General features: G+C 34.9%; 1 protein-coding gene and 1 pseudogene across 4 annotated transcripts; one reads left to right on the top strand and one right to left on the bottom strand.

Annotated features, from left to right (window-relative positions):
• Window positions 1-11: 11 nt before the first annotated feature.
• Window positions 12-3,258, bottom strand: CINV1 (cytosolic invertase 1). 3 transcript variants are annotated; one of them, NM_179419.4, is made up of 6 exons: window positions 3,048-3,258; window positions 2,373-2,757; window positions 1,869-2,300; window positions 1,587-1,777; window positions 1,139-1,506; window positions 12-688 (listed from the first exon to the last, which is right to left on the bottom strand). In NM_179419.4, the coding sequence occupies exons 2-6, from the start codon at window positions 2,736-2,738 to the stop codon at window positions 390-392; spliced, it is 1,656 nt and encodes a 551-aa protein (NP_849750.1). In that variant the 5' UTR covers window positions 2,739-2,757; window positions 3,048-3,258; the 3' UTR covers window positions 12-389. The 3 variants fall into 3 exon arrangements, with proteins under 3 accessions (NP_849750.1, NP_174791.2, NP_001031143.1); NM_103255.2 differs by having other exon boundaries at window positions 134-688; window positions 2,373-2,745; window positions 3,048-3,194; NM_001036066.2 differs by having other exon boundaries at window positions 664-1,506; window positions 3,048-3,193.
• Window positions 3,259-9,864: 6,606 nt separating this feature from the next.
• Window positions 9,865-13,767, top strand: AT1G35590 (annotated as a pseudogene; the record flags this gene model as incomplete). Its single annotated transcript has 1 exon — window positions 9,865-13,767.
• Window positions 13,768-14,257: the final 490 nt, after the last annotated feature.

Raw genomic sequence — 14,257 nt, forward strand, 5'->3', positions numbered from 1 at the left:
AATTATATATGTACTGAAATCAATCGACCAAATGAGTGAGGCTTTTGGTATTGAATTTGAGTGGAGGCTAACTTCAAATCATGATTATAATAAAGATAATTTCACCTATTACACCAATAAGAATCGGTCATTTCAGCTTATTGAAAGATATTCATATTGCAATAGCGCCAAAATGCAAATTATTAAAAAAAAAGGTGTAATTTCGATAAAAACGGCAAACGAGCTTTTCCCATTTTCTTTTTCCTTACTTGCAAAGCAAGAAAGAAAGCAATCAATAAAAAGTCTATGTCCCCGCACAAGTTTTCAATAACATTATCATACAAACAACAACAACAAAAAATCATATCGTGGCAAATATTAGAACCGGAACAAAAACCTAAAGCGGTTTTTCAGAGTTGTGGCCAAGACGCAGATCGCTTGATGACTGGTTTCATGAGTTTGTCTTCTTCAAGAGAGATCATACCAATGTGTGAAGGATCTTCTAGCAACATTTTCGCCACTAAGTAACCTGCGATTGACCAAGTCTGGTATTTCCTTGCCTGTTTTCCAACGTACCTTCCGAGCTTACCGTCGTAATACTCTGGCCAACAGTCTCGGTGAAGACGCGATTCTATGAGGTCAACCGCGCGTCTTGCGATCTGCGGTCTCCCTGTCTTAATGCACGCTGCTGTTAGCTGCCACAGCAAAACTGTACATTGAGCAGAGAAACAAAAAGGCGGTCAGATTCTGTATTCAATTTTATTGACAAATTTAACACTACACAACATGATGTTCATTATTCAATCTATCAAAACATTTCAAAACAAAATATATCAAAGGTTGCCACAAATGTATATATTTAAGAAAGAAATGCGATCATAAGATACAAAAGTTGAACCAAACTAAAATGTATCTATACGTTCATATGAATAATCCAAACCACAACCAAACTGTAGCTAAACTAAGTACTGAGTTTTTATAACTAAAATCTAGCTAAACTATCTTAAATGAATATTTCTGTTCTTATGCCAGTCTACAAAAAAAAATTGAAACCCAAATCAAACCGAAAAAAACCCTAATGGCTAGGTCTAGCGAAAATCTCAGTTAAGCGAGATAAGAAATGTCTCATGCAATCAGTCTCCAGGGAAAGAAAAAAGACCTGGCCAAGATCCACCATTGTGGTAGCTCCACCGTGTGTTCTTGGGGTCACAGCCAGTAACGATGCGCCACTCATGGCCCTCGAGGCATGGATAACAAATCTTGAGAGGCATCTCACCTACAAGCTCTGCCCACCGGTGCTCAAGGAGGTCCATAATGGCCATGGATTGATCTGGAGTGGCCAATGAAGAAAGTATGGAGACACAATTACCGAGTGCGAACCACCGGAAATCCATATGGGCAGGTCCTACGTTTCCCACAAAGTAGCCTCCACGGAGAGGCATGAAGTCGAAAACCCACTCGGGTATAGAATCAGGCATCACATTGAACTTGTTCACCGCCGTGTGAGAGTATTCCTCAGTCTTGAACCTTTTTAAACAAATGTACTATAAGTTATAGTGATCTTTTGTGACTCTACATATCATCTAAAGCAAATGAAATAACTATACCTGTAAATGTCATTGAGGTTCTGATGATCAAGCCAGAAGTAATTGCGCATATGGAAGCTCAAGGCATGAAGTCGCTTAACGATCCTCTCAATGACCTCTCTGCCATCTCCATCGGGCTTTAACATCGACAAAGCAGATCTCAAAGCCATGAAGAACAACGCTTGGATCTCAATGGGATACCCATAAACACCCTTCAAATACAGGAAAAAAAAGAAATCAATCTTAATAGCCAAACAAAACAAGAAACAACAATCAGTTTCGATCAAAGATTGCTTTTAATACCATTCTTCGATCAATCATGGAACATCCATCAGCACAAAGCAGTGTAGGAAACGTGTCAAACCCTTCAGCTAAGCACAAAGACAAGATCAGTTTCATTCCCTTTTGACACTCTGGTGTCTCAGAGAGAGTCAAATCTCCAGTAGATTTGGTATAAGCACGAAGAAGAATAATCCACCAGAACCCTGAATCTACAGGAGCCACACGTCCAATAGCACTCTCACCGAAATCCGCAACAATGTTATCCGTTTCACGGATAGGATCATGAAGCACCTTGAAACTTGCAGGCATCACACCTTCTCCTAACTTAAACCGATCCACACGTTTCTCCCAACCTTGCAGCTGAAGTGTCTTAAGCAAAAAATGCTTCACTATATCCGGTTCTCCATTCATCAGAAACGCCAACGCACTCGGTACAAAATCCCTCACAAACACCTACAACAACCGCAAAAAAAACATTTTGAAACGTTTTGAGATAAAACCATGAAAACTTTTCGATAGTTTTACCTGATCATAGTTCAAGACTTCATCGGTAGTATTATCAACCGCGGCAAGAGTACCAACAGGTTGACCACGGAAGAAGACCATTGACCTTCTTAAAGCCTCCCAAGCTTCAGCCATCATAGGATGAGGCTCAAAGGAGTTTCTAGCAGAAGAAAGAGGCGTATCAAGCACCGATCTACCTCGCGGCGAATCGTGTATACCGTCATGTCTACTGTAACCAGTCGATAGCTCACTCATCGATCTTTCATCAAACGATCTCTTCCTTTCGATCTTCAATCTTGGTTTATCCAAAGCTCGAGTCAAATCAAGATCATCCATCTCAGATAAAGAACAGTGTGATCCTACAGCTCTTAGTCCAACACCTTCCATTATAACACTAAACCAAGATCTAAAATCAAAACAATAAGATCAATGAGATTGTTATAACTCCTAATCCAAAAAAAAAAAAAAAACTCGTGTAGTTGGAACACGCGAAATAAACACATTGCATCTAATTTTTATTCGAATATAAAATTATGCTTGAAGCTGTTCTTATTCGAAATCATAAACAGATCAAGATCTATAACGAGAAACAGAGTCAACTTCAAGTAAAGCTACAGAGACCAGAAAAAAATCAGATCTAAAAATCTACCAAACGAAATCGAAAGAAAGGAGAAGAAGAAACAGTGAGAGAGAGACCTCTGGTGTTGAGTAAGTGAGAAAAGTCGTCGGCGGCGGCGGTGGCGGTGGCGGTGGAGGCGGAGGCGGAGGAGGAGAAAATGATCTCCGACGTGAAATGAGAGAAGAGAGAAGACGGAGAGATTTATAGGAGAGGGAAGAAGAAGGAAAAAAAAAAAACGATAGAGTGAAGAAGATTGATATTTATAATGACGGAGAAACGGAAAAGTTTAACGGAGTTTCAACGGGACTGGTAAAAGAGAGGAGAATTTTAGTTTACCGGTTATAACCGGTGAAAAAGGTAGACTTTGTGAAGTCTACGTGGACTAAACGACGACGGATTTGTGACTTGGGCTGATTTGGCGTTTGTGTTTTTCTTCTTGGAAACTTGTTTTATCGGTTGCCCAGTTTTTTTTTTTGACCGATACACCAAACTTTTTTTGAAGTGTTAGGTGGACAGTACATTTACTAGGTATTTAATAATAATATATTTACTATGATTTTTGTATTAATTTTTTAGAAAATTGACAGCCTCTAAATGTATTTATCTCTCCAAGTTGTTAGGGTTTATTCGAGGTCGTCCCAAGTTCCAATGTCTTAAGTCCAATATTAGATCCGAATCGGACTAATACCTCTTTAGTTATTACTAATCGCAAAAATAATGAGTCCGATTGGTAATACAAATTTGTACAAATTTTTTTGATGTTAACTACAATTATAAGAGCTTTAAAAATAGTGTAAAACTGTAAAAAAATAAGCAGAGAAAGTTGTATAATAAAGTTTTCTACTAAAAATTTTTGTAATGTTTTTGATAAAAATTTTGTGAATGATAATTGTCAAACATATACAAACTGTAGTGTTTTGATAATGAATTACCATTCAAAGCTGATATCCAAAAATATCATGTAAAGTCGTTATTTTCTAATTTTTATTAGTATTATTTTTAATTATTTTGGTATTGTTTATAGTTTTTTTATCTGTAAAACAAATTTATATAATTTTAAGTCACCAATCAAATCAATAATTTACTTTTCTTCTACATTTTTGATAATGTGCAAAGTACAAAACTGTACATTTTTATGAACCTAAAAACTAAAAGGGATAAATAGCTATCTCAAATAGAGAATCAAACTAGATATTCAAGGTCAACTTCTTTTCTAACAAAATTTGGAATAATTTGAAAATTAAACAGTTTTCTCTATTTCTTTTTTAATTATTCCATAAAAACATTGAGTTATTTTACTATTTTCCTGCTGAAAAGATTCAAGAACATGAAAATTCGTAAGTTATTTACGTTTTTGTTTCTCAAATCGTAAATGGGGTTGTTGTAAAAGTAATTATATTTGATTTGGTTTTGTATATGGAAACGTGGAATTCAATATTTACGTACGATTCAAGAAAAATTTGCGTGGATAAAAATACAAAAGGCTTTGGACCTACATATCCGAACCGGATTTGCTAACTATTTATGGGGAACATATAATTAATGCAGACCAAATATAAAAGTCAATATAATACTAATATGATGGTCAGAAATTGGAAGAAATTGATTTATATTAATATAGTATCGCAATGAGATAGACATCTATACGTGGAATCATCATCATTTGGTATTATATATTTTCTTAAGGAAAAAATGAGGAATTTTACTAATTGTCAACATTGTAACGTATTGCAAAAGGCAGTAGGAAATATTTATGACAAGATCTTTCGAAAAAAAAAAATTTTGTCGCCAGAATTTTATTAAGAAACCAAAGTAGGATACCATTTCAAATATAAAAGCCGGCAGACCAACAAAATGTCTCGAGAAATTAAGCTTAAAAGAGGGTAGCTAAGCCCCAAAGAAACGGAGAAACTATTTAGACCAGCAATGAAAACAAAGAAACAAATATCTAAAAAAAATCAACCGTTAAGAAAAAACGAAGATTTAAGCACTAAAATTGCGCAAAGGAACCAAAAGCTCTCACAAAGCTTCCCCAAAGAAACGGTGAACGTCGGAAGCACCAATAAGATCGGAAAGATTTCACACCGAAGTCAAACCAGTAGCAATCCGACAGGGAGGAAAGCAAGAAGCCACCAGAACGAGAGACACAAATACAAACACCATCACACCTCACCAACCAAACCGAGATAGCAAATGCACTAGGGACAAGACAAAAGCCTTGGAGATCGACAAGAGATAAGCCAATTAAGATCACTAGTTCTTACACGCGGGCCCTCGTCGAATGCAGCTTCCGCACACCTACAGACAAAAAGCTGATGACGTCCCCCAGAGAAGAACTAGAGAACGAATCCATTGCTTTGCCTAGAACCTAACTCCAAACAAGATAGGCTAGTAGGTAGCTCAGCAACGAAATACCATCAAAGTGGCCAACACCAAGAACGAAACCAGTCCAAAATGCAACTCCGAACAAGTAAGAGGACACAATAGAGAGGTAGAGCAAAGATCTAAAGATATAATCCACAAACAGAGTCACCACCATCGATACAAGTCTCCCAAACAAACATGTAATATAGAAGAAGAACAATGAGACAACGAGACTAAGCCACAAAAGTTCAAATCCGATCTGGGAGGGGAAGAACCATACCGTCGAGAGTGTCCATCAACAACCACAGTAGCAAAGGATCTGATAGATCCGTTATCTAAGCTCCAAGACACCACTCAGAGAAGCAACTCACCTCTCTAATAATCTCCAAATCCATCAATTAAGAGCTCCCTCACCAAAATTGCAGATCTAAAACCAAAATTGCAGACATCAAAATTCTCGTCGAACCACCACGCAACCACACCGAAGAGAAAGCAAAGACTACAGACTAAAACTAAGACATGAGGGACCGACGCCGGCGCTATGAGAGCCGCCACGCGCCGGCCAAGTTTTGAACAGAAGAGAAGCGGCACTAAGCGAGAGAGAAGGAGGCTACTAGGGTTTTTTCCCTTTAATGAAAGGTGTATCTATTTTCAGATCTTTGGAACATTTTAAAACTATAATTTTAGAATAGCATAATGTAAAATGCAATTTCGAAACTTGTCACACAAGATAATATAATATCCATATACTCTAGTTAAAAGGTAAATATATTAATTGACAAATTTTCATCAAAAAAGGTTTTGTTTTTGTAATAACTAGGTAATGTTATGCATAATTAGGACAGAGCACAGCCAAAAATGGGGACACTTCTGTTTCCCATAAATTTTAGCTACGACATTTACTTCTTCATTTTTTGTGTAATTCAATTAGCACAATTTTTTTTTTTTAATTTTTCATAGTGTAAATGTAAAAACAGATAATTAGCATGAAAGATTCGTACCGATCTGCATCATACTACATTTATCTTTAATTTCTTGTAATACAAATAAAAAAACAGATAATTTGACACAAAAGATTCGTATCAAACCGAATCATACCACATATATAAACAATATTCCTCGAAATTAACTTTTTTTGAGTTCTAATTAATATCGATTGTTAAAAAAAAAAAATTTAACTCAACATCAGTAATAAGCACCGTACCGTTATCTTTTCTTGATTTATTTCTATTTTTATATAATTTAATTCAATATTTTGTTTATTTATGTTTTTTTTAATTGCAATCTTTTTGTGAGATACTAAAATCACCACACCTGATTTTAACATCTACCACACTCACGTATAACAAATACTATTGAAAAATCATCACCACATGCTATCGACTACTATTCAAAATTGTTTCAATAACTTATCTATTTCCAATCTTTACATCAATCGCATAAACTGTGTTTATTAACGTTTATAAACGCAAATGCTTGTTTTCGAACATTCCAACAACCGCAAGCACATTCACGATGCACTTTTGCTATAATGATTTCTGGCCTAGTGGCTTTAACAACTGACATCGTTAATCAAGTCACATTACCTAAACTAACTAGCTAGTAAGCATGAATTTTAACCCCAAAAATATATATATATATATATATAGTAAGCATGAAGGGCTTTAAATCCTATTGTTCTTGGGTTAAAAAAAATTTCTATGTGGACCAAAAAAAAGAAAGACTTGCACTACTTCTTATAATTTAAATTTGAAAGATTGAATTTCATTTTCTATACCATCAGTCATAGCTATAACAACATTCTATAAAAACATTCAAACATATTTCACATTTATACCTGTTTATACAAAAGTAAGTTCAGAATATGAGGCATATTGCGAAAATATCTTTCAATATTTATATATATTTATACCTGTTTATACAAAAGTAAATTCAGAATATGAGGCATATTACGAAAATATATTTCAATATTCACATATATAAGCTATAGGTCGAAAAAGGTAAAACAATTAAGTATATTGAAGATTCACCCAACAAATATTTTATTACTGTTATCCAACTAGGACTTCACAAATTATATGCTATGAATTAAAATTATACTAGGAGTATAAAACAGGACTCTGGAAAACTATCAAAATAACATTAAAGAAAATGATATGATTGGCTAAATAGCTATCCTGTAAGGGAAATTGATGTAAATTATAAGGTGGTTAGAATATAAGGATAACATAATAACATATCGTGGAATAGATGCTTTGATTATATAAAATTAAAATAGCTAGCTATATCTTGTAGAGGAAAATATTTAACAAAAAAAAATCTTGTAGAGAAAAATGATATAAATTATAAGGTGGTTAGGATTTAGGAATAACATATCGTAGAAGAAAAGCTACCAAGAAAATGCAATACACGTCGATGAATAAACAAATAGTGTTTAAGCTGTTAACCATATGTTCCTCGTGTTCCTTCTTTCAGATCGACAAAAATATCAATTCATAGAATAATCAAGGCATGACTCGGCACAAATAGAAGACTACCAAACCATTTTTTTATTAAACTGTAAACTTTCAACCTAAAACTAATCGGCGATAGGTATACAAATTCATATCTTATATATACCACTTAAAATCCTACTCAACTTTTAATGTAAAATATTTTTAATACGATCTCTCAAGATGATGATTTTTCTAGCCATTAATCTTGATTTATTCGAGCATGGATCGATGGGGCAAGTATTGGGCCGAACTGATATGGATTAGATTGAGTATGTGTAGATCGGGCTCTGATACCATATTAGAAAAGTATGGATCGAACTCTCATATCATTTGAATAGTATTAATATAACTTTATAACATACAACGATATATCATCGGGAATAATTAATATTCTCTCTAAAATAAAAGTCAGAAAAAAATATTTAGATATCCTCACAGAACGAAATTCCAGAAAAATAAAACATACAAACAACCAAAAATATAAAATGATAAAGTAAAACTTAGAAAACAAACTAATAAATCTCTAATATGTGAATTAACTAGGAACTACCAAAACCGAAAAAAAAAGTCTGAACTAAAACCTAAAAGATCGATGCACATTATTTATCTTGTGGAGAGAATTAACCGAATCGAAACTCATTGTATAGCTCTTATCTCTACAAAGAAAGTGATAGAGCATTAGGATTATCTTAGATGCTCCAAACCAATCCGAGAAGTTGATAACCTCAAATCTCACTATAAAAGTGTACTGAACTAAAGTCCTTACAAAAATGTAATTATCTGTATCAAATGAAAAAGTAATTATGTTCAATATATATATAAACATTAACAATTAAGTTTAAAACTATGTAAACTCATAAATTAGATCAATGAACATTGCCGAGTCTCTCTTGTCCAGTGGCTCTACCATTCGGTGGTATTTTGGCATTTGCAAGACAAAAAAAAAGAAAGAAAGCAACTTTACGTTACAATCATGTAGTCTTTCCATAACTAACACAAACGTTTGAGATAAAACATGTACAATCGTTTTCATTGAATTTAACGTTACTGAAAAATGTATCTTTTTATATAATGATAGAATTCACGAAATAAGATATAGAATAATATATAAATGATATTAGCCAATAATTCTTATTCGATTTTGATTTAAAAACTTATAGAATTTAATATGGTATAATTACAGTTTGGTTTTGTTAACCCAAATAAAATGTTTCAAGTGTCGTTTATTGCTAGTTCTAGAGTGTGATTAAGTTCAATGTTAGAGTTATCATCTTGAAACGGTTTGTTATAAATCTCACTTCAAAATTGTGGTGGATAATAAAGTATAAATAACATAAGCTAATCCACTTATTACCTATTGATTTTGAGTTTGAAAACAATCATAAAACTTAATGAAGATGGTACCAAGTATTATTATTACCGATTTTGAATTTGAAAACAATCATAAAACTATAGAGTTGAAATCCATGTACATAAAAGAAATTGTTAATCCATGTATTATTATCACTACAAGAAAACAGATAAACAACGACTACAGAAAGCGACAACAAATGTAGTCGTCGTTTTTGACGACTACGTCACGACCGTTTTACGACGCATATACGACAACATGAACATTAGTAGTCAATTAGTCGTTATTTTACGACTAAATATGTTAGTCGGCAAATACTCGTATAGTAACAACTATTTAACGATTATATTATATTAGAAAAACGTTTGTTGTTACATAGTCGCAAATGGACGACTACAGTTTCCGACTGCGGAAGTTAGTCGCCCAATCGGCGACTAAAATACGACACATATCTGTAATCGTAAACTAGTCGCAACTGAATCGCAGAATAGTCGCATTAAGTTGTTGGAAAACGTTTTCCGCATTGCCAAGTAGGTACACCTAATTTGTTTGTTGTAGTCGTAAATTAGTCATAAAAATTCGTCTATATAATCAAAATTCACGACACTCTTCTTTCACAAACAAATCAAAACAACAATCAAAAGAAAAAAACAAGAAAACAATAGAAATTTTGTTTATTCTATAATGGCGGAAAACTACAATTATGGCGGTAGTGGCGGTTTCTATCGAGATTGGATGTACAAGAGATTCGATGAAGTGACGGGGAATTTGTCAGCCGAATACGTCGCAGGAGTTGAGGAATTCATGACATTCGCTAATAGTCAGCCTATAGTACAGAGTTGTCGAGGTAAATTTCATTGTCCTTGTAGTGTATGCAAGAATGAAAAACACATCATCTCGGGTAGAAGAGTTAGTAGTCATTTGTTTAGTCAAGGATTTATGCCTGATTATTATGTTTGGTATAAGCATGGAGAAGAATTGAATATGGATATCGGAACTAGTTACACGGATAGGACGTATTTTAGTGAGAATCATGAAGAAGTGGGTAATGTTGTAGAAGACCCATATGTGGATATGGTGAACGATGCATTTAATTTTAATGTGGGGTATGATGATAACGTGGGTCATGATGATTGCTATCATCATGATGGTAGTTATCAGAATGTGGAAGAGCCGGTCCGTAACCATTCAAATAAGTTCTACGACTTGTTAGAAGGTGCAAATAATCTATTGTACGATGGTTGTCGTGAAGGGCAGTCGCAGTTATCATTAGCATCTCGACTCATGCACAACAAAGCGGAGTATAATATGAGTGAAAAGTTGGTGGACTCCGTTTGCGAGATGTTTACAGATTTTTTACCAGAAGGAAACCAGGCTACCACTTCACATTACCAGACCGAGAAGTTGATGCACAATTTAGGACTTCCATATCATACGATTGATGTTTGCAAAAACAATTGTATGTTATTTTGGAAAGAAGACGAAAAAGAAGATCAATGTCGATTTTGTGGCGCACAAAGATGGAAGCCTAAGGACGACCGTCGAAGAACCAAAGTACCATATAGTCGTATGTGGTATCTACCTATTGCAGACCGGTTGAAGAGAATGTATCAGTGCCATAAGACAGCTGCGGCTATGCGATGGCATGCTGAGCACCAATCAAAGGAGGGAGAAATGAATCATCCTTCAGATGCGGCAGAGTGGAGATATTTCCAAGAGTTACATCCCCGGTTTGCTGAAGAACCCCGTAACGTTTATCTCGGGTTGTGTACTGATGGGTTCAATCCATTTGGCATGTCTCGTAATCATTCGTTGTGGCCTGTGATCCTAACTCCATATAATTTACCCCCAGGTATGTGCATGAATACAGAGTACTTATTTCTTACCATTCTGAATTATGGACCAAATCATCCTCGAGCTAGTCTTGATGTCTTCCTCCAACCTCTTATTGAGGAGCTAAAAGAGTTGTGGTGTACTGGAGTCGATGCGTACGAAGTTTCATTGAGTCAGAATTTTAATCTAAAAGCAGTACTACTCTGGACGATTAGCGACTTTCCCGCGTATAACATGTTATCAGGATGGACTACTCATGGTAAATTGTCTTGTCCAGTTTGCATGGAAAGTACAAAGTCTTTTTATCTACCCATTGGACGGAAGACATGTTGGTTTGATTGTCACCGTAGATTTCTTCCTCATGGTCATCCATCTCGTAGGAACAAAAAAGACTTTCTCAAAGGAAGAGACGCTTCTAGCGAGTATCCACCCGAATCTTTGACAGGGGAGCAAGTTTATTACGAGCGGTTGGCTAGTGTAAATCCACCCAAAACGAAGGATGTTGGTGGGAACGGTCATGAAAAGAAGATGCGAGGCTATGGGAAGGAACATAATTGGCACAAAGAAAGCATATTGTGGGAGTTGTCTTACTGGAAGGACCTCAATCTTCGACATAATATTGATGTTATGCATACAGAGAAGAATTTTCTTGACAACATCATGAACACTCTCTTGGGTGTTAAGGGTAAATCAAAAGACAATATCATGTCAAGATTGGATATTGAGAAATATTGTTCTCGGCCAGGCTTACATATTGATAGTACGGGTAAAGCTCCTTTTCCACCGTATACATTGACAGAACAAGCCAAACAGAGTTTATTTCAATGTGTGAAACATGATGTTAGATTTCCAGATGGTTATTCTTCAGATTTGGCTAGTTGTGTAGATTTGGAGAATGGTAAGTTTTCAGGCATGAAGAGTCATGATTGTCATATTTTTATGGAGCGACTACTTCCATTTATCTTTGCTGAACTTCTTGACCGGAATGTCCACCTTGCATTATCAGGTACAATTCTAACTATTTTTTATGGAGAAATTTTTTTATGTAATTATTTAACTTCCACATATATTTTAGGAATTGGAGCATTTTTCCGGGACCTATGTTCGAGAACTTTACAGACAAGTCGCGTTCAAATTCTCAAACAGAACATAGTTTTAATCATCTGTAACTTGGAAAAGATCTTTCCACCATCATTTTTTGATGTTATGGAACATCTACCTATCCATCGCCCATACGAAGCTGAATTGGGTGGCCCTGTCCAATATAGGTGGATGTATCCATTTGAGAGGTTTTTCAAAAAGTTGAAAGGAAAAGCAAAGAACAAAAGATATGCTGCAAGCTCAATTGTTAAGTCATATATCAATGACGAGATTGCTTATTTTTCAGAGCACTACTTTACCGATCATATACAAACGAAATCAAGGTAAATACCTTTATTTATTTAACATGTTGCTATACTACTTTGATCTTAATTCAATTATATGTGGCAGGTTAACAAGATTCGATGAAGGTGAAGTTCATGTATATCATGTCCCTGGAGTACCTAACATATTTATGCAGGTCGGCCGTCCAAGTGGTGCAATGCATGTAGAATGGCTTTCAGAGAAAGATTACCAAAATGCACATGCATATGTTTTAAGAAATTGTGACTATTTTAAACCATTTGAGAGGTATTTTTAATCACTTTGATTTATTCATAGATAAGATCACTTTGATTTATTTGTCTTCGTTTGTTGAGACAGTATGTTCGAGGATTATCTTTCTGCGAAATATCCATCCTTGTCCGAAAAAGAACTCTACGTCAGAAGAGCTGAAGAATATCATCTATGGGTTAAAGAATATGTAAGTCTACAGTAATTTTGGTTCATGAATGTAACTATTTGTCTGTTTTCTTGTAGCTAGCGTGATTTAATTTAAGATCATATTGATATTGTTTATCTATATTATGTAGGTAACATATTGGAACACTAATTCTCCATTTCCTACTTGGGTTCAAGAGATTGTGCAAGGACCTTTGAACAAGGTTAAAACTTGGCCAATGTATTTCACAAGAGGATATTTGTTTCATACGCAAACCCACGGTGCTGGACGAAAGACATGTAACTATGGGGTATGTGTTAAAGGTGAAAATTACGCTGATTCATCTGATGAAGCAGATTTCTACGGTACCTTAACTGATGTCATAGAACTCGAGTATGAGGGCATCGTCAATTTGAGGATCACACTTTTTAAGTGTAAGTGGTATGACCCAAAGATCGGGAGAGGAACTCGCCGAAACCATGGTGGCGTTGTAGATGTTCTATCTACGAGGAAATACAATAAATACGAACCATTTATTCTTGGTACGTAATTAAGTATACTTAAAATTTCTAATTCATTAATAAATAATATTGTATATATTTTTGTTGATATATGTATAACATGTTTGAACAGCATCTCAAGCAGATCAAGTTTGTTATATTCCATATCCATATACAAAGAAACCAAAGAACATTTGGCTCAGTGTTTTAAAGGTCAATCCAAGGGGAAACATTTCTGGACAATATGAAAATACTGATCCGACACTGTTGCAAACCGAGGATGATGAACCTGTTTTGCAGACTACAATTGAAGATCTTGTAATAGACTATCCGGTAGGAGACGTAACCCCAATCATCCTCGATTACGATATTGGAGATGCTGAACCAGAAGATGAATTCCGATGTAATTTATCGTCCTCGGATGAAGATGAAATAGAAGACGAAAATGAATAATAATTGTGTGAAATAGATGTATAATTAATTATTTGAATAAATTTTTGAATATACGATGTATTTGAAAAAGTATTTGAATAATTATTAAAAAATTATTAAATAATTTTAAAACGCATAAGGTGACGAAATTACGACTATTATGCGACTACCATGTAAGATGTTGGGTTTCGAATAACAAAGCCCAAACCCAACTCAGGTGGTGATTAATATACGACTACACAGCGACTATCTTGTTAGCTGTTGGGCTTCGAAATCACAAAGCCCAAACCCAACTTAAGTGGTGACAATTATACGACTACACAGCGACAACGGTGTAAGTTATTGGGCTTTTAATCGTCGAAGCCCAAACCCAATTGATTTAGTGACTATTATGCGACTGATATACGACTACTCCAGTGTTGAAAACCCTAATTCGATTCATTTCTCCTTCGTTCCAAACACTTAGCCACTTCTTCGATTCTTCTCTTCTTCTCTCTTCTTCTTCTTCCTC

This window comes from Arabidopsis thaliana, assembly GCF_000001735.4.
Source record: "Arabidopsis thaliana chromosome 1 sequence".
Lineage (NCBI taxonomy): Eukaryota > Viridiplantae > Streptophyta > Magnoliopsida > Brassicales > Brassicaceae > Arabidopsis > Arabidopsis thaliana.

Coding starts and splice junctions, on each gene's coding strand:
- CINV1 (NM_179419.4), bottom strand. CDS start 2,738: ATGGAAGGTGTTGGACTAAGAGCTGTAGGATCACACTGTTCTTTATCT. Junction 2,301..2,372: donor AAGTCTTGAACTATGATCAG/GTAAAACTATCG, acceptor CGGTTGTTGTAG/GTGTTTGTGAGGGATTTTGT. Junction 689..1,138: donor CAATGGTGGATCTTGGCCAG/GTCTTTTTTCTT, acceptor CTCAATGTACAG/TTTTGCTGTGGCAGCTAACA.